The following is a 20,134-nucleotide window of genomic DNA, read 5'->3' as shown; positions in this document are numbered from 1 at the left end:
CAGGCCCTGCTGCCCCTAACTGGTGCCTTTTGCCACTGAGGCAAGGACAAAGAAACAAACCCTGGGAGACTTGTGAACCAAGGTTCAAGGATTGCGAGGGGTGGGTGGCATGGTGAGAAAATTATACAATGACACAAAGCAGAAAAAGGGAACACAAAAGATATGGAGGTAATTACAAGGTTTTTGTTTTAAGTGGGTGCCACACCCAGGGTGAAACCCAGTGTGGGGCTTGAAGTCAGGACTTGAGATTGAGACTTGATCCAAGATCAGGCATCAGATGCTTAACCAACTGAGCCACACAGGCTCCTTGAGAACTACAAATTTTGAAAGTATACCACTTTCAGTTCTATTCCAACTATCTAACTTAGAAAATGTCACTAAAATTTATACATTTCTTAGAAAATATAGATGACCAAAAGAGAGATATCCTCCAGAAGGAAAAAATCTAAACAACTTAGGAAAAATTGAAAAGCTGAAAAGCAAAGTACTGCCTCAACAAAGGCTTTGAGCTTCACATTTTCTTTCCTTTTTTTTTTTTAGTAATTCCTACGCCCAACAAAGGGCTTGAACTCAAAACCCTGGGATCGAGAGTCCCATCTTCCACTGACTGAGCCAGCTAGGCATCCCAAGCTTCATGTTTTCAAGGAGCAAAGAATGCTCATGAACCAGAACTAATTCATTTTCTGAAGGTGCTTAACCCTGACACCACAATGGAGAGGAATAAACCGGAGAACGATTAGATCAGTTTACATATTAAAAAATGATTATTAAGTCTATAATTCAGGGTGCGCTTGGGTGGCTCATATGGTTAAATGTCTACCTCCAGCTCAGGTCAGGGCCCCAGGGTCCTGGGATCAAGTCCTGCTCAGCCAGGTGTCCGTTTCTCCCTCTCCCTTTGCCCTTCCCCCTGCTCATGCTCTCTCTCAAATGAAAAAAATCTTTAAAAAGTAAAACAAAATACAACTACAATCAAGTAGGGTTTATCCCTGTGATATAGAAATGGCTCAATATGAAGATTTCTACTAATAAATACATCCCATCAACAGGTTAAGGGATAAAAGTCATGATTGCCTCAATGAAGCAGAGGGCACTCGATAAAATCTGACACCTGTTCCCTATAAAAATGCTCAATAAATAAGAATCTATCAAGAATGTCTCGCAATAGCAGCCAACATACACCTAAGGAGAACCTGGAGCAGTCTCCCCGTATGGCAACACTGTGCCAGCTCCTTCAGCTGTCTCACTGGCGCTTGGGGCCAGAGGGGCCACTCCTGTGAAGCGGAGCCAACATGTACCACACACCCTCAGAGGGGATTCAGAGACACAGAGAACAACAGGTCTCCCAAACCCCTGAATCAGAATCTGCCCACCACCACCACCGCCATTGGCTAGTGCTTCAGGAAACACAGCAGCAGCTTTCCAATTAAAATGAAAAAAAAAAAAAAAAAAAAAAAATCAAAGTACAAGACGCCTGCTTTTTGCTACCAAATTATCATCAAAAGTCTAGCCCTGAAGGTTTTTTCAACCCTTTTATCCTGCCCTGGCACCCCAGAGGGATGTGTGCTGATTGCCAGCTGGAACAGGGCTTCCCGTGGCTGTGACTTCCAACCAGGTGGCTGAGGGGTGAGGTGTTGAGATTCAAGGTATAATTTGGTTGCTTTCTACATTGTCTAACCACATAAAACAAAGAACCCAAGAATTCCCAAAGCTCCTTATCGAGAAATCATACTTCCCCACTCTGCGTACAAAAGTGTGATAACCTTCTTTCTTGGTTTGGCAAAAGCATCAGTAATGAATATATGGCAGTTCAGAAATGTTCCATGAAACAATTATTGTGTATTGAGACCGAACTGTAACACTGGAGAAAGGAGCGAGTCCTACCTTAAGTGCCGGTTAAGTTCTTCCACGTAATTTTTTTGATCAAGGACATCAGTAATTCTTTCATGCCTTTTAAAAAGAGCATAAAAAGAGAGACATTCCTTTATTTGTGGCTACTACTTTGTAACCATCCCCCAACACGCTGATCACCTTGAAGGAGAACCAAAGTCATCAGGAAACCTAGGGACAGTCAGACCTCCATAATAACGTCTGCCTGCTCCCAATCCCGGAATAAATAGAGAGCAAAGCTGGCCAAGGGTTGGGGTGTGGCAGGGACACCGGCCAGGGTCTTGGGAGATGCACAAACATGAGCAGACCTCTGGCAGACCCCCTCCTTCCCTGGAAGGCTGGGCATCTGGGAAAAGGAGAGAAAGTCATCTGGCACAAGGTGCCCTCCCTCGAGGTGGCCGATGAAGCGGCCCCTGTCATGCTGAAGGGAAAGTGGGTGGCTCAAGAAAGCACACCAGAGCCCTTTTAACACATAAAGCTGACCAGTCTGGCTTAAAAATAAACAAACAAAAAACCCCGCAAACTTCTACATTTTGAAGTTATACTTTCCTCCAAACCCCAGCTTCTTTACATATATATGTATGTTCACACAGGTGCATGTCACAGGTGCTGGATTGTTCAGAATAGTCAGTTGTTTCTTTTACCTGTTCTGCCCTTCACATAGGTGTGCAGGTAACCCGTGTGAATAGTCTGCTGAGCCTATATACATATGGTCCTAATATCCCTGTGTGTCATACACATAGGTACCTACACATAGGTACCTACGTATAGTTAGGGTATGTAATTGAAACATAAAAATATATTAGGGATTTCTTAGGTTTGTCTACAAACATGATATACGGTTGACCCTTGAATAATGCAAAGGTTAGGGCCCTAACCCTTATATGCAGTTGAAAAACTGCAAGTTAACTTCTGACTCCTCAGAAACTTTACTAATAGCCTACTATTGACTGGAAGCCTTACCAATTAGGTAATCAACATGTATTTCGAGTGTTATATATATTATATACTTTAGTCTTACAAAGAAATAAGTTAAAGAAAATCACAAGGTTGGGGGGGCCTGGATGGCACAGCTGGTTAAGCAGCCGATTCTTGGTTTAGGCTCAGGTCTGATCTCAAGTTTGAGAGACCAAGCCCCACGCCAGGCTCTGTGCTCCATGCAGTCTGCTTGAGATTCTCTCTCTCTCCCTCTCCTTCTGCCCCTCCTCCCCTTCTCTAAAATAAGTAAATAAATCTTAAAAAAAAAAAAAGAGAGAGAGAAAATCAGAAGGAAAACACATTTAAAGTACTGTATTATATTTATTGCAAAAAAAAAATCTGTATAAGTAGACTTATGTAGTTTGAACCCGTGTTGTTCAGGGGTCAACTGTATACACCTGTCAGTATCATACTTTTCTCACTCAGGAATACCTTGTGGAAATCCCTTTAAGTCTACTATATCCAGTAGGTGAAATTTGTTCTGTCTGCATAATATATCACAGAGTGGAATATTTTGAATGTTCCATAATTTATTCAATTATCCCCTTACTGATTAATCAGTTTATTTCAATTTCTTTACATTAATTATATAGGTATATATAAATTTTATTTTTAAGTAATCTTATACCCAACCTGGGGCTCAAACTTGCAACCCTGAGACTGAGTTGCATGCTCTACTGACTGAGCCAGCCAGATGCCCCAAGAATCTATTTTTGTTTAAGTCTCAACTGGGTGAATCCATGTATCCCTGAAACATTAATGGAGTTCCCACTGACAGATATGGTGTGCTGCTAGGGCACACGACCGTGAGAACCCTTCTCAGAACACATTTGAAAGATACGTGGTAAAATATTCAAACACAACCCAAAGGCTTACAGAGAAACTACCCCCATGCCTGCCTCCCAGTCTCTTCCCCGCCAGGCAGCCCATGTTAGCCGGTCCATATGCTACTCTAGAAGAGTCCATGTGCGGGGAAGTACAGCATGTAAATATGGATGTATATTCTTTATCATAACTCAAATGGCAGCATTTTATACACAGTGTTTGCTTTGTTTAGTTCTCTTCTGTCCCAGAAAACCCCCTTTAAAAGAATGTTCTTGTTAACCAGCATGAAGGAGAGCTATGGGTGGCACGAGGAGACATCTGAGACACCAGAATCAAAGAACAAGTCCCAAGGGAACTTATGTCTATATAATAGTACTGTCCCACTTATATTCAAACAAACCATAAGGCAAGTTATACAACCAACAGATATGTCTACAGCGTTTGGAAAAGCCGTCGGAGGAGACCTGAGCAGGGTCTCCCCACTGAGGGAGGGGCAGGCAGGGCAGTGAGGGGGGGATGTGAATGGGCACATTTCATTTGTCTTCTCTATTGTGCAGAGCTCAGTTCCTTGTACGAGGGAATATTACTGTATTACTTCTGTAACTAAGACACCCGATGAGAATGAAAATGGCACACAAAGCCAACGCCAATGTAGCCTTGTCTGCAGAATTTCATGAAACCATGAAGAGCAGCAGCACACAGGGCCGTACTTACTCTTTGCCACCATCAAGCTCCTGCACATCCTTAAGGTAGAGGGAAAAATCAATCACGCCAACCTGAATGACATGAAAAGCACAAGTTTAAATAAGAGAGACTTGTCCCATTCTCCACAAACCTTTTATCTTTAAAATTCAGGGTATTTACGTTCCTGTCTCTTTCCTACAAACATCTAGTTGGCCTAACCTGCTCTATAAAAGCAATCGATGGAACCCACAAACCAAGAGAAAAATAACCCTACCCCCTTCTAGAAGAAAAACATATTAAAAAACCAGAATTTGGGGGAGGGGAGTGCATCACTGTGGCTCAGTTGGTTAGGCAACCGACTCTTGATTTTGGCTCAGGTCATGATCTCAGGGCGGGATCGAGCCCTGCACTGGGCTCCACACTCAGCAGGGGGTCTGCTTGAGAGTCTCAGTCTCTCTCTCTCTGCCCCTCCTGCTCTCTAAACAAATAAACACATTTTTATTTATTTATTTATTTATTTGACAGACAGAGATCACAGGTAGGCAGAGAGGCAGGCAGAGAAAGAAGGAGAAGCAGGCTCCCCGCTGAGCAGAGAGCCTGATGTGGGGCTCGATCCCAGGACCCTGAGACCATGACCTGAGCAGAAGGCAGAGGCTTTACCCACTGAGCCACCCAGGAGCCCCAATAAATACATTTTTTAAAAAATCAGAATTTAGGGGCACCTGGGTGGCTCAGTGGGTTAAGCTGCTGCCTTCGGCTCAGGTCATGATCTCGGGGTCCTGGGATCAAGTCCCGCATCGGGCTCTCTGCTCAGCAGGGAGCCTGCTTCCTCCTCTCTCTCTCTCTGCCTACTTGTGATCTCTGTCTGTCAAATAAATAAATAAAACCTTTAAAAAAAAATCAGAATTTAAGGGAATTTTCTGAAGTTTTCCTCCCTTGTCAAGGTTAGTTTTTTGTATTTATTCGACAATCAAGTTGCTAACAAAGATCAATAACAATAACAACAAAAAAGAGGCCTGGGTTGCTAGACCAAAGTGGTAGGTAACCTTAATTGATATCCTGCCTCCTTCCGTCCCTAAATTGTGGGTGAAAGGGTCCTATTTCATTTTCTAGGGGACATTCTCTGCTGATGTGGAGAACAAGGGAGGAACCAAACCCCTACATCTGGATGCTAAGGGCTTTGTCCAGAAATAAAGCACTTGGAGAGAATGAGAGCCTGGTCTGCCACTGTCCACTCCAGTGTGAATAAATGAAACCACTCTTATTTGAAAAATGGGAAAACTGGGTCCATCAGTAGCTACTTTTCATTCATGTAAGAGCCCTATCACAGATCCTTACACAACCGTAACAAAGAACGCCATGGAGGGATGTATAGTGACATGAAGAATGCTTCAGGAGAAAATGTTAAGTCCTAGAGTGATAGGTACAGCATTAACTCTTTATAGTAACACCATTTTTTATTTTAATTTTTAAAGAAGATTTTATTTATTTGAGAGAGAGCGCAAGCACGAATGGGGGAAAGGCAGAGAGAGGGAGAAGCAGACTCCCTGCTGAGCAAGGAGCCTGATGGAATGTGGGGCTTGATCTTAGGATCCTGGGATCATGACCTGAGCTGAAGGCAGACGCTCAACCACTGAGCCACCAGGGTGCGCCATAAAAAAGATTTATTTATTTAAGAGAGAGAACACGTGCGCATGGGAGAGAATCTCAAGCAGACTCCGTGCTGAGCACGGAGCCCAAGTAGGGCTTGATTCCATGACCCTGAGATCATGACCTGAGCTGAAACCAGGAGTCAGATGTTCAACCGACTCAGCCACCCAGGCATCCCTATAGTAATACCATTTATTTAAAGCTAGAGCCACGTGGGAGGGCTTCTATAACTTCTCTGTCATACCTCCTACCAATCTATATTCCCGATGCTTGAACCTGGGCAGCCTCAGTGTCTGTCTTCAGTCAAAAGCGGCAGAAACGTGGCCATGATTTCTGCAGCCACATTAATGAAGGCAACACAAGCTTCTTCCTGGCTCTCCCTATAGGGGTATATACCTCTGAGCTTCCACAGAGGAATTCTGACCACCCTGGAGACCAAGTGGAGAAGACCATATGAGGACAGAGGTGCCTGAGAGGGCTCTGCTGTTCCAGTCCCAGCTCACTGAGTCCCTTCTCAGCCCAGAAGACAGACAAGCAAGAAAGGAAGCCTCAGTGGTTGCTGCCCTGTCACCAACCCGACTGCAATCACAGAGCCCTCAGTCAAGAAGTGCCTGCCTCTTTCAGCCCAGTCAACTCCCAGCCGGAGATACAGTGATGACTGCTGGTTACTGGGCTGGGGATTCCTTACCCAGAAATAGGAGCAAGAAAGGATTCACTTTGAAACAAAACCTATGTAAACATAAATGCAGAGAAAAAAGGAGAACTGGTTCTAGAAAGACTTTCCCTTCGGTTTTTACCGTTCTCTGTGGGGATGAGTGAGATTGACAGGGGAAGGGAGAAAGGAGTTTGAATTTTACTTTTCATTTGATATGCTTCTATATAAACCTTTTTCAACAAGCGCACATTTCTTTTGCAATAAAATTAATAATAAAAAGAAATAAAGGCCGCCTAGCTGGCTCAGTGGGCGGAGCAAACAACTCTTGATCTTGGGTTGTGAGTTCAAACCCCATACTGGGTGTAGAGATTACTCAAAAATAAAATTTTAAAAAAACTAAATAAGGGGCGCCTGGGTGGCTCAGTGGGTTAAGCCGCTGCCTTCCGCTCAGGTCATGGTCTCAGAGTCCTGGGATGGAGCCCCGCATCAGGCTCTCTGCTCAGCAGGGAGCCTGCTTCCTCCTCTCTCTCTGCCTGCCTCTCTGCCTGCTTGTGATCTCTCTCTGTCAAATAAATAAATAAAAATCTTTAAAACAACAACAAAAAATACCCTAAATAATAAAATAAATAAAAAAGAAATACATTTTCAACTGCAAAAAAGCACACACACCCAACAATAGAAAGAAAGAGAGGGATGCTTGGGTGTCTCAGTCGGTTAAAATCTAACTTTGGTTCAGGTCATGATTCCAGGGTCCTGGGATCGAGTCCCGCATCAGGATCCTTGCTCAGCGGGAAGTCTGCTTCTCCCTCTCCCCTTGCTCCTCCCCGCTGCTCATGTTCTCTCTCTCTGTCAAATAATTAAAAGCTTAAAAAAGAAAAAAGAAAGAAAGAAGGAAAGGAGAGAGAGTTAACACTCAAATAGACATTAATGGATCAAAAAGCAAATAAAGCCCTTCTCCCAAAGCAAAAGTGATCAATAAAAGCAAGGGCTGATTCTTCAAACTCAACACAATAGACAAATCTCTATCAAGTATGATTGGTATTTACTGGCAAGTACACAATATTGCAAATGAGAAAGTGAGATTTTAAGACGCTATAAAGGAATACTCTCATATAACTAATAGATCTGAATGAAATAAATGACTTTTGGAAAAATATGTGACTAAAAAATCATTCCAAGCCATAGGAAACCAGTACACATACCAAGAGCTAAGTAAAAAATTAAAGTGGTCAAAGAACTATGACCAGGGCGCCTGGGTGGCTCCGTGGGTTAAAGCCTCTGCCTTCTGCTCAGGTTGTGATCTCGGAGTCCTGGGATCGAGTCCCGCATCGGGCTCTCTGCTTGGCAGGGAGCCTGCTTCCTCCTCTCTCTCTGCCTGCTTCTCTGCCTACTTGTGATCTCCGTCTGTCAAATAAATAAATAAAATCTTTAAAAAAACAAATATGTGACTAAAAATCAGCATAAAGCTGAAGAGGTCATACCAGGAAGAAACCTTCAAATAAAAAAAAAAATTCCTGCTCTAATAAAGTTACAGAAAACAAGAAAAGAACATTAGCCGCCTTATTTTATGAGTAACACAATTCTGACACCGTGAAGGGACAAAGACCTGTGAAATCTAGGCGTATGCTAGAAGAATAATGCGCGATGGCCACTTTGGGTTTATTTTAGGAATGCAGAGATAATATCACAACAGGTAATATCACAAACCTATGTATGAATTCCATTATATTTATGGGATAAAAGATAAGATGTTTCAAAAGACACCCAAAAAAGGGTATGTGATGGCACTGCATGCTCATTTTTAATAAAAACGGGAAATAAATTAGACTGAAACAGTACTTTCTAAACATAAGAGGATCCCTCAGACACCAGCAGCAAGCCTTCACACCTCCTGGTGGCATATGAGAGGCACTGAGCTGAAGAACAGAGCACGGAAATGTACAGAAGCCTCGAGTCACTACACTGTCCACCTGAAACTAATATAATGCTACATGTCTACTAGAATTTAAAAAAAAAAAAATTCTACCCTGAGCACAGACACACATATGGAAATTCTTTTTTTTAAGACTTTATTTATTTCACAGAGATCACAAGTAGGCAGAGAGGCAGGCGGAGGGGGGGGGGCGGGGGGAGCAGGCTCCCTGCCAAACAGAAAGCCCGATGTGGGGCTCGATCCCAGGACGCCGGGATCATGACCTGAGCCGAAGGCAGAGGCTTTAACCCACTGAGCCACCCAGGCGCCCTAACATATGGAAATTCTATTTAAAACTAAAAAATGAGGAGTGCCTCGGTGGCTCAGTGGGTTAAAGCCTCTGCCTTCGGCTCAGGTCATGATCCCAGGATCCTGGGATCGAGCCCTGCACTGGGCTCTCTGCTCAGCGGGGAGCCTGCTCCCCCGCTCTCTCTGCCTACTTGTGATCTAATAAATAAATAAAATCTTAAAAAAAAAAAACTAAACTAAAAAATGAATGAAACAGCTGACAACTGTCATTTCAGAGGACTTTTCCTAGGTTTCCTCAGACTGTCTCTTAAATGATGGTAATTAACAATAAATAACACTACAGGGAAGGGTAGGTGGTTCGGTCAAGTGTCTGCCTTCAGCTCAAGTTCTGACATCAGGGTCCTGAGATCCAGCCGCGAGTCAGGCTCCCTGCTCAGTGGGGCATCCTCTCCCTCTGCCCTCCCCCTCCCCCTGTGCTTGTGTTTACTCCCTCTGTCAAATAAATAAATAAAATCTTAAACACAAAAAAGGACTGTTACTGACATAAGATAAAGAGATTCAGAGACTAGGCCTTTGAATTTAGAAATAAACCTCAGTGGATTAGGGATAGTTCACACATAATAAAGGTGAAATCTCAGATTAGTAGAAAAATGTACTTGATACATGATACTGAGAAAACTGGTTTAGTGTTTGTAAATGAAACCCAGACTCCCATTTCACACTATGTCAAAATAAATGACAGGCATTACTTAAATGTAAAAAAATAGTTGATTTTTAAAAGTAGGTTAATTTTTAGATGGGGAAGGACTTTCTAAGCACAATACCTTAGAAGGGATAAAGAAAAAGCCCATTAGGGGCGCCTGGGTGGCTCAGTTGGTTGAGCGACTGCCTTTGGCTCAGGTCACGATCCCAGACTTCCAGGGTCAAGTCCCGCATCGGGCTCCCAGGTACTTGGGGAGTCTGCTTCTCCCTCTCACTTTCTCCTCTCTCATGCTCTCTCGCTCTCATTCTCTCTCAAATAAATAAATAAAATCTTTGAAAAAAAGAAAGAAAGAAAGAAAGAAAGAGAAAGAAAGAAAAAAGAAAAAGTCCATTAAATGTGACTACTGGCCCAGTCAGTAGAGCATGTAACTCTTGATCTCAGGGCTCTGAGTTCCAGCCCCATGGTTGGAGCAGAGATTATGTAAAAACAATCTTTGGGGAAAAGAAATAAATTTGACTGCAAAAAAGCCCTTCTTTCCTTGCAGGGAAAACAGCTGGAAGAAATCAGAAAAAAAACTGAACCAAAATTCTGACAGTTAATATCATTAATCTATAATAAAGTAGAATCTATAATAAATTATATTCTTTATTAATCTATAATAAAGTAGAAAAAATGGAAGACTCAGAAAAATGGGAGGAACAGGAAGGGGGAGTCACAAAAATGGAACCACCAATGGCAAATAAAACATGCAAAAAATACTTGACCTCCAGAGTTTTCAAAAAGGTAAATCTGGTGGGGCACCTGGCTAAATCAGATGGTAAAGCATGTGACTCTTGATCCTAAGATCTTGAGTTAAAGCCCCATGTTGGGCATGAAGCCTACTTTAAAAAATAAATAGGGGCGCCTAGGTGGATCAATTAGTTAAGTGACTTTTTAAAATTAAATAAAAAAAGATATTTTATTTGAGAGAGAGCACACATGTATGTACTCACATGAACAGAGGGAATGGTAGAGAGAGAGGGGGAAAAGCAGACTCCTCATTGAATGGAGAGTCCAACACAGGGCTTGATCCCAGGACCCTGAGATCATGACTGAAGGCAGATGCTTAACTGACACCCTTCAACTGACACTTGATTTCGGCTCAAGTCACGATCTCAGGGTTGTGAGGTCCAGCCCCACGTGGGGCTCCACGCTCAGTGGGGAGTCTACTTGAGATTCTCTCCCTCTCCTCCAATGCATGCACACTCTCTCTTTCTAAGATGAATCTTCAAACAAAACAAAACAAAACAAAACAAACCACCAAAACTAAACATGCTTTAAAAAAATGAAAATTTGAGAGGAGCTGTTTTGGTCTGTGAGATTGAAAAAGATCAAGGTGCTCATCATAACATCGTCACACTGATGTAGGATGTTTACTTTAACACAGAAATTCCATAATTTATCCTAAGGAAATTAATGGACAACAGTGCAAAGAGGCATGAGGATGTTTATAGTACTGTTGTAATACAGAATCAACCTCCGTTAATACAGCCCTGGTTAAATAAATTATGGTACGCTCATCAAATGAATCCAGGCATACATTGTTTTATTACCTTTTGCTTTATTGCACTTCCTAGACACTGCATGTTTACAAGGGGTAGGTCTATGGCAGCCATGTGTTGAATAGGCCTATCAGCACCGTTTTCCGAACAGCATTTTCTCCCCTCTGTGTCACATTTTGGTCATCACCAAAAGTTTGGATTTCAAACTTTTCCTATTACTACATTTGTTATGATGATCTGTGATCATTCATTAGGACTTTCGCTGGAAGCTCAGATGATGGTTAGAATTTTTTTAGCAAGAAAGTAATTTAAAATTAAGATATGGGGCACCTGGATGGCTCAGTCAGTTAAGTGTCTGTCCCGGGGTCCTGGTATTGAGCCCTGCTTTGGGCTCCCTGCTCTGCAGGGATTCTGCTTCTTCCTCTTCCTCTGACCTTCTACCCTGCTTGCACTCCCTCAAATAAATAAATAGAATCTTTAAAAAACACTTTACATTGACTTTTTGTTTAATTTACTTAGCTTAATTTATTTTTATTATTTATTTACACATTGATTTTTTTTAAAGATATGATGCTATCCCACACTTGATAGGCTACAGTATGGTGTAAACATAACTTTTATATGCACTGGGAAACCAAAGGAGATCATGACTCACTCTACTGAGATATGTGATTAATTGCAGTGGTCTGGAACGCAAGTCACACACAGTCTCTCTAAAGTATGCTTCTACTGTGTAGCCATTTAAATAGCACATATCTCTCCTGACATTGAGAGCCACGTGGGACACAGTGTCAAATAAAAAATTACAAAATGGGTGTGCCTGGAATAATCGTATTTTTTGGTTGAAAGAAAGAAAGATCCAAATACCTCTAAAAAAAACACACACACACACACACACACACACACACACCTTTATTCATGTGTTGAAAAGATAGGTATCAAAATGTAACATTAAATCATTCAGCTGTCTCTTGAGGACTAGGATTCTGAGGCGCTGGTTCTTTTCAAAAACACTTCTCTGTATTTTTTGAAACATTTCAACATGCAGAAACAAAACCATTGGGGGAAAAATAGGAAGGAGTGGCTTGGGTACGGAGGGATTAGGGGAAGCTTTAGATTCTACAGATCTGAATTTGAACTTGTGGCAGGAAGAAGGCCAGGCAGCGGCCCAGCCATAGCTACATGTGTCTCCCCCACCACTCACTCACTGTCCCTGCCGCTAGGAGTTTAGGCCTCAGTCCTGGTCACCCGCTCCTGGGCAGGTAGAAAGGAGAGCGGTCCTGCTCTGCTCCTTGCTGCCTGCTTTCATTTCATGCCCCCTGCACCTACTCCCTTCCCCAGCCTCTCCCAACTCTATCCTCTGGTCCACACCCAACCTTGGGGACTTGTCTGCTCCATGTTTTTGATGTCTCCACTCTTGGCCATGTCTAATTCATCTCCTGGATTGTTGCTAGATTGCTCTTTTTCAAATCCGGGCCTGATTATGCCGGCACACTGCTTAAAAACCTCTAACAGCTTCTCAAAGCTCCAGGGACAAAAGCATGGCCGTTAGCATGGTATGAATGGCCTGAAAACTGAGGCTGGCCTCTAACTTAGTAGGTCTCCGTGCCCTGGCCCGGACCCCACCCCAGCACAACACCCGGCACAGCCCTGGAGCAAACACCCTCTGCCATCTGCCCCCAAGAAGGTTGGCCACGCATACACAGACCTGTGTAAAATCCCAGGCCCAGAGAAGGAATTCCACCAAGAGCCAAGACTCCCATCCTACCTGAGAATCCAAGTCTTCTCCTTTCAAGCAGAGATTGGCATCAAGAACATTGAGTCCCACCAGCAGACCGACAATCACCATCCCTTCTTCCTCCATCATTAATGCTTCGGGCTCATAGAACTCACTGCAACAGATTGACACAACAGGCGGCCGGCTGGTCAGGAAGGGAGGTTCACCACCCCTTCTCCCCGACCCGCCCTCCCCTTTCACCCCTCAGTGGATGGGCCAGGCTGCCAGCTTCACCAGGTACCCAGCAACTCTCTGGTGCCACTTCTTGTCCCCGCTTCAAGTGCTGCTCTTTTTTCTCTGGCCCCTCTTCTCTTCCTGTGGTTGAGGATGCGCTCCTCCCGCCTCTAGTCCAAGGCTGACTCCTCTGTCTGGACCCCGGATCTCATCCCCCCCATCTCCTCTTGGCTTCCGTGCTTCTAACCATCACTCTGCCCTGCCTGTCCCCACTGGCGCCTTCTTCCACACTGCAGTGTACTACTATGCCATCAGGAAGCGGGAATCCCACAGCCCCTCACTTCCAAGAATAAAACCCCTCCTTCTTCCCTGTGTCCCGCGGAGCCACACTGGCTCGTTTACTTCCTTACCTCCCAGTCGCCTCCGCCCTTCGCAGGGGGACTCCATTCCCCATCTACTACTGCTCCTGGTCACCAAGGATGTGCTCATTTACCCACTCTGTGTGTGTGTGTGTGTGTGTGTACGCACGAGAACTCGGTGACTTAAGAATTAGGGTATGAAGTCATGCAGATGAAAGGTACAGAACGGGGAATACAGCCAATGGTATTGTCAGAACTTTGTGTGGCGACAGATGGTAGTGCACTTGTGAGCACAACACAATAGTGTAGACTTGTGGAATCACTCTGTTGCATGCCTGAAACTACCTTAACATTGTGTATCAACTCTACTTCAATTAAAAAAAGTTAGTTCATCAGAACAAAATCTGCACCTCAAAGTTACTCAGTGTAATTGTACTGAAAGCACAAAGTACATGAAGTATTTGAAATCCCTATTTATCATGTAAAGATATGTGCAATAAGCCATGACTTACAAACAATGAAAAATTCTGAGTGGCAGGCCATACTTTTCAACTCAGTCAGACAAAAAAACGCTAACTCTAGGGAGAGTCTCCCCTTCCAAATTCCCAGGTTCTAGGAAAATATTCCTTTGTGAGGATTATTTGTGCTTACATGTGAGTATCAAAAACGAACCAGTCATCAATTTCAGGGACAGCCAGTTAGTTGTCATTGATGCTAAGAGATAGAAAATTTTATAAGATGATATGGAATCCTAAAATAGGTAACAAAGGTATTCTCTCTTATAAAAGGCAGGTTTTTATACTTTAAAATTGTCCACTGCCTCTAGTTTTAAAGGCATTTTCCCCCTATTATCAATAAATCTAATACATACCGTATCATTGAAGTTTAATAGAGTGGGTTGCCTGCTTCTTAATCTTAGGTATTTCTGAAGAATTATCTTTGAAAAGGCTTTTCCAAATGAAAAGCAGTAGGAATCTTCATTCAAAATGACTTTCAGATACCCAAGTTCGAAAAATGAAATACTCTTTAAAAACTAAGCCACATGGGACACCTGGTGGCTTAGTCATTAAGCGTCTGCCTTCAGCTCAGATCATGCTTCCAGTGTCCTGGGATCCAGCCCTGCGTCAGGGATCCCTACTCAGCAGGTAGCCTGCTCCCACTCCCCCTGCTTATGTTTCCTCTTTTGCTGTGTCTCTCCCTGTCAAATAAATTAATAAAATCTTTTTAAAAATCTTAAAAAATAAAAAAATTACAATTAAAATCTTAAAAAGAAAAACCCTAAAACCAAGCCACAGGATGTTTATGATGAACAATAACTCAAATAAAAGCGGTGTACATCATATACTCCTATTTTAATTCCAAATCATTTCCAGAACGATGTTCTAAGTATTTACAGAGCAAAAGACAAGCAAAGACAGGAGGTAAAATACCTTAAGAGATGTTTATTGTCTATGAGCACTTTCAGATAATCTGCCAGTTTCTTCTGCATGAGTGCAAGATACAGCCAGGCTCTGCCTCTTCCCACAGCCGTCCTGGAATTCAGTGAAGCAGCAAACTGTTAAAGCATGACATCAAAAACCCCCAAGTCCCCAATTTAGCTGAAGAGAGACACGTATTCCCGCATGTACGTGCATGTGAACACAGGGAAGACCGTGGGAATAGCAGCTTTGGGGCCCAGATACAGCAAAGTCTGGGAAGGCCCAGAAAATAGCTTTCTGCAAACCTCTGGGTACAGTTCGAATTTTGTATCACGGACATGTATTTCTGGTTTGTTTTGAGGAGAGAAAAAAACTCTCAAGCCACAAAAAAATCCGATTTCTGGAATAAATACAATTAGATAAAACATGGCACAGATTCATAAAATTTCACATGGGGCCAGGAAATAGCTGATTAGTATACTGCATAAACATTTCTTCAAAAGATTAATATATAGGGGTGCCTGGGTGGCTCGGTTGTTAAGCGTCTACCTTCAGCTCAGGTCATGATCCCGGGGTCCTAGAATCGAGCCCTGTATTGGGCTCCCTGCTCTGCTGGGAAGCCTGCTTCTCCCTCTCCCATTCCCTCTGCTTGTGTTCCCTCTCTCACTGTGTGTCTCTGTCAAATAAATAAATAAAATCTTAAAAAAAATTAATATTTGGAACATAGTGTTTGTTGATGTGTTGAAGTCTCACGTCCCTAGGCATTAGCTCAAAGGTGAAACTTTATTTTTAATTGTGGCAAAATACACAGAACATAAAAATTCACCTTCTTACATGTACACTTCACTAGCATTTAGTATGTTCATGCTGTTGTGCAGCCGGTCTCAAAGAGGTAATTTGGGAAAGGCCTGCTCTAAGCATCAGAAGAAACCCAAAAGCCTCCCAGCTGTGGACCTAACACTGCTTGAGGAAAGAAAGATTCTGTTCCAGGCAGAGTGACAGCATCTGTGACCTCCGAGAAAGTAGTCGAGGCGCTCCTGTAATCAGTGTCTGCACCAAAGAGAGCTATGGGGGCCGCTTCCAGGAGCCAGGCCCGTAAGGGTTAATCCAACTCCATCAGTACAAAAGGCTTTGAAGTCCTCCCCTCCCCACTCCCAAATAAATGAGCTTAAATTGGAGTAAAAAGGAAAGGAAGTAAAGAAAAAAAAGATACTGACTGTTGGCAATGATGATGCACCACACTTCCAGCCAGTGATTTGATCAGGGTATCAAAACTCGAGATCTAATAATGTGTGGTAAGGAAATAATTCAGAATGCACATAAAAATGTATGTGTGGAGAAAGTCTGCCACACTCCTCAGATAATGAAAAACTGAAGAAAAGCACAAGGCCCAAAGGGGAGTTAAGAAGATGAGCTCCATAAAGGAATGCTATGTGGCCATTTCAAAAATGATGTTGTGGGGACACGTGGGTGGCTCAGTCGATTAAGTGCCTGCCTTCGGCTCGGGTCATGGTCCCAGGGTCCTCGGATCCAGCCCCGCGTTGGGCTCCCTGCTCAGAGGGGGTGTGTTTGTCCTCTGCCTCTCCCTCCACCTTCCCCAACCAGTGCTCTCTCTCAAATAAATAAATAACAATCTTAAAACAACAACAAACAAATAAACACCACCCATGACTTGAAAACAGTAAAAAACCTTGGGTGACGGGGTCATACTATGTAAGATATTTTCATTTCAATTAGGGGAAACTGAACTTGAGGGAGATTCCTCAGGATACAAACATACCCTGCCAAGTTTCAAACTACGCTTCCACCCCCCAAATTTTAGAACTTTTTAAACTATTTAATGAAATAGGAAAAAAGAAAAGTCCTTCCCAACACGGCCCCTGGTGAGGCTACTTCTCTGCAGGCATCAAGAGAAGGGAACTATTGTGTTTTTCCGTCTCGGGAAGACAGGGGAGGATTTCGGACAGCCTGTCACCTCTTCATAGCCAAAGAGTTAAGAAGGGAACAGAGGTAGTGGGTTTGGCAGACAGTGAGCTCTTTGTTAATACAAGACTTCAAACCTGCCTCTCATGCTGAACTGGAAACAGAGGTCTGAGTGTAGGAGAAGGGACAACCCCGGTCTGGCAATCTGAACGCACTGGGACTCCGCAGCGGGACTCCATCAACCACCCCCCCCGCCCCCCTGCCCCGGCCTCACTCAGAAGGAGGGAGCTGGATGGAAGGGGTGGGCAGGAGGACCACAGAAGGAGCTGCTGAAACAAGGTAGAAGTGGAAAGCGCCTGAGAGCTCATCAAATAGTATCTGAAAGTTGTCATGGTGCAAAAGGCTTTCATCTTCTGTGGGCTAGGCTCAAGGGCTGAATTAGGGACAGGGACTGAGGCTTCAATTTCACCTTGAGAAGACCGCACGGGGCTCTGCAGCAATGGAAGTCAATGGGACTTAGAGGCTTCCAGAATCCCACAGACCTGTGTTCTCTTCGTGGCTCCACCACTCACTTGCCAAGGAGCCTTGGGCAGGTTACTTAGCTGCTGAACCGTGCTTAACAGCTTTCCTGGAGGCTTTGTTGTGAGGAATTCAATGAGATCCTGAAATGTCCTTAGCACAATGCCTGGGACATGGCAGGCCCCTAGTAAAAGCTGGAGATTATTATCTGAAAACAGAACAGGCTGCCTCCCCAGGAGAAGCATCTGAGGCTGGACAGTGGTATCCCCCTGCAGGAGACTGCACAGTGCTATTTGAATGGGCCTAGGGATCTCTAGGTCCCCTTTTAAATGTCAACTTCATGATGATGCCTTGTTTTTATTCTGTCAAGTTTTTAAATTTTGAGCCTATGCATGGGGATCCCAAGGGCGAACTCCGATATGGTAAATGATTTGTCTCACCTTTTCACAAATGTCCCATATCCCAGAAGCTAAAATCTGGCCTGAACTATATTCTGAAAACTGCCCAGATGCATCCAAAACTCAGATTCCAGGGGCCTGATGATGACCCTTTTACTTTTGTAACTGCTTCTCAGGTAACAGTATCTTTTCTCCCTCTCTCTCTTTTAAGGTAATCTCTATGGGGGCGCCTGGGTGGCTCAGTGGGTTAAGCCACTGCCTTCGGCTCAGATCATGATCCCAGGGTCCTGGGATCGTGTCCCACATCAGGCTCTCTGCTCAGCAGGGAGCCTGCTTCCCTCTCTCTCTCTCTCTGCCTGCCTCTCTGCCTACTTGTGATCTCTCTCTCTCTGTGTTCAATAAATAAATAAAATTAAAAAAAAAAAAAAAAAAAAAAAAAAAAAGTAATCTCTATGCCTAACATGGGGGCTTGAATTCATGACCTGAGATCAAGAGTCGCGTGTTCTCCTAACTGAGCCAGCCAGCTGCCTCATAACACCTTTTCAAACTACATGACCTAAGTGTGACCTACAGGTCCCCATCTTAAAGATAAGGAAACTGAGGCTTAGGGAGGAACAAATCTTGCTCAACATCTTGAGGATAATGAGTAGCAGAGCTGAGACTAAAGTTTAAATGGAGTGTGGCTCATATTACCATTTGTTCTAAATTAGAAAAAGTTTTAGCAGCAAGGAATTGAGAAATGGGTAAATATGAGGGAGCTGGCTTTTTTTTTTTTTTTTTTTAAAAAAAAAACATTAAATCAGGGCACCTGGATGGCTCAGTGGGTTAAAGCCTCTGCCTTCGGGTCATGATTCCAGGGTTCTGGGATCGAACCCCGCATCGGGCTCTCTGCTTGGCAGCAAGCCTGCTTCCCTTCCTTTCTCTCTGCCTACTTGTGATCTCTGTCTGTCAAATAAATAACAAATAAAATCTTTAAAAAAAAAAAAAGAAAAAACAAACATTAAATCAGTGTTAGCTACTTCTCACTCACTTTAATTCTGGCAGGTTTCTGACGCTAGTGGCTATATCCGATGCTTCTGGGCAAAGTTTCTCCACCAGCTCCAAAGGACCGAAGAAAGATTTATTTTGGCCAATAAAGCTCTTCTTAACTAAAAGGGAAAACAAAAGTGTTATTCACAAGAGCGGGTTGCAAAATGTCCTCAGGCGCCCACAGTTTCTCTCCCAAAAGCCAAATGGACAATGCAACACAGCTCTACTGCTTAACCCCGATTTAGTCCTGGGGACTCAGAGATGTCAGGTAACAAATGAGCTCTCCCTTCCTCCGGTGACAGGGTTTCTGTGATACCCTGACTATATATGCTTACTCTAAGTATTTATTGCCCATGAAATCAAACAAATAAACAAATAAATTTATACACACATATACAATATGTATATATACACAGTAGAAATCCTTCCCCTTTCTCCCTTCTACCTGATGTCAACATCAATGCTGGATTTCAAATCATCACCAGCATCCCTCATCTGAATTGCTGCCAATAAGCTGCTAATGGGTCTCCTTGCTCCTAAGAGGGACACCTCGTCACTCTCCACTCCCTCACAATCTCTTCACACACATAGAAGTTCTTCTAAAGGTAGCTCAGTTGGTTAAGTGCCAGCCTTGAGCTCAGGTCATGATCTCAGGGTCCTGGGATCGAGCCCTGTATCGAACTCCCTGCTCAGAGGGGAGCCTGTTTCTCCCTATCCCTCTGCTGCTGCTCCTAATTGTGCTATCAAATAAATTAAATCTTTAAAAAAAAAAGGAAGTTCTCTTAAAAATGTTAAGTCAGGCCATATTTTTCACTTTGCTTAAAATCCTCCAGATACACTTACAACACAATCCACCTCCTCACATGACCTGCCAAAGGCTATGACCCAACCTTCTCCTGCCCCCCAATCCATTTCCCTGACCTCATCTCCTCCCATTCTCACTCTGAGCCCACTGGCATCTTCCTCAAACCAATCCTCGTCTCACCCGGGGCTTCTGCCTATCTGTTTCTTCCCCAACTAAGGAATGCTCTTGCCCCAAATCTTGGCACAGCTAACTCTTTCTCCTTTAGGTCTCAGCTCACAGTTCACCTCCCCAGTAAGACCTCACCTCTCACTCTAGCTGAAACGCTTGCTGCTTCCTTGAATTTGTGGCGTTTTGTAATTTCATTTCTGTGTTCATCGTCTGTCTGGTCCCCTAGACCTGTGCGGTCCCCTCGAGTCACTGAGTACTGTGTGCTCTTAAGCACCTGAAATGTAGCCAGTGCAACTGAGATGTGGTATAAAACACCTGGTGGGTTTTTAAGCCTTAGTAGAATAAAGAAAAATGTAAAATACCTCATCAATAAGGATTTTAATCACTGACTTTGTTAAAAATCATAATATTTTGGATATA

General features: G+C 43.5%; 1 protein-coding gene across 5 annotated transcripts in view; it reads right to left on the bottom strand.

Annotated features, from left to right (window-relative positions):
• RUFY1 (RUN and FYVE domain containing 1) overlaps positions 1–20,134 on the bottom strand; it is a 67,417-nt gene that overhangs the window by 36,572 nt on the left and 10,711 nt on the right. For all 5 annotated transcript variants that reach the window (XM_059175892.1, XM_059175891.1, XM_059175889.1 and 2 more), the window contains exons 3-7: positions 18,743–18,860; positions 14,885–14,986; positions 12,913–13,036; positions 4,405–4,466; positions 1,882–1,947 (exon numbers count right to left, since the gene is read on the bottom strand). In XM_059175892.1, the coding sequence (XP_059031875.1) occupies positions 1,882–1,947; positions 4,405–4,466; positions 12,913–13,036; positions 14,885–14,986; positions 18,743–18,860 (472 nt within the window). The remainder of the gene's footprint in view (positions 1–1,881; positions 1,948–4,404; positions 4,467–12,912; positions 13,037–14,884; positions 14,987–18,742; positions 18,861–20,134) is intronic.

Source organism: Mustela lutreola, chromosome 5, assembly GCF_030435805.1.
Source record: "Mustela lutreola isolate mMusLut2 chromosome 5, mMusLut2.pri, whole genome shotgun sequence".
In the NCBI taxonomy this organism is placed as follows: domain Eukaryota; kingdom Metazoa; phylum Chordata; class Mammalia; order Carnivora; family Mustelidae; genus Mustela; species Mustela lutreola.
The sequence above is the reverse complement of the archived record's forward strand: the minus strand, read 5'-3'. Positions and strand labels throughout refer to the sequence as shown.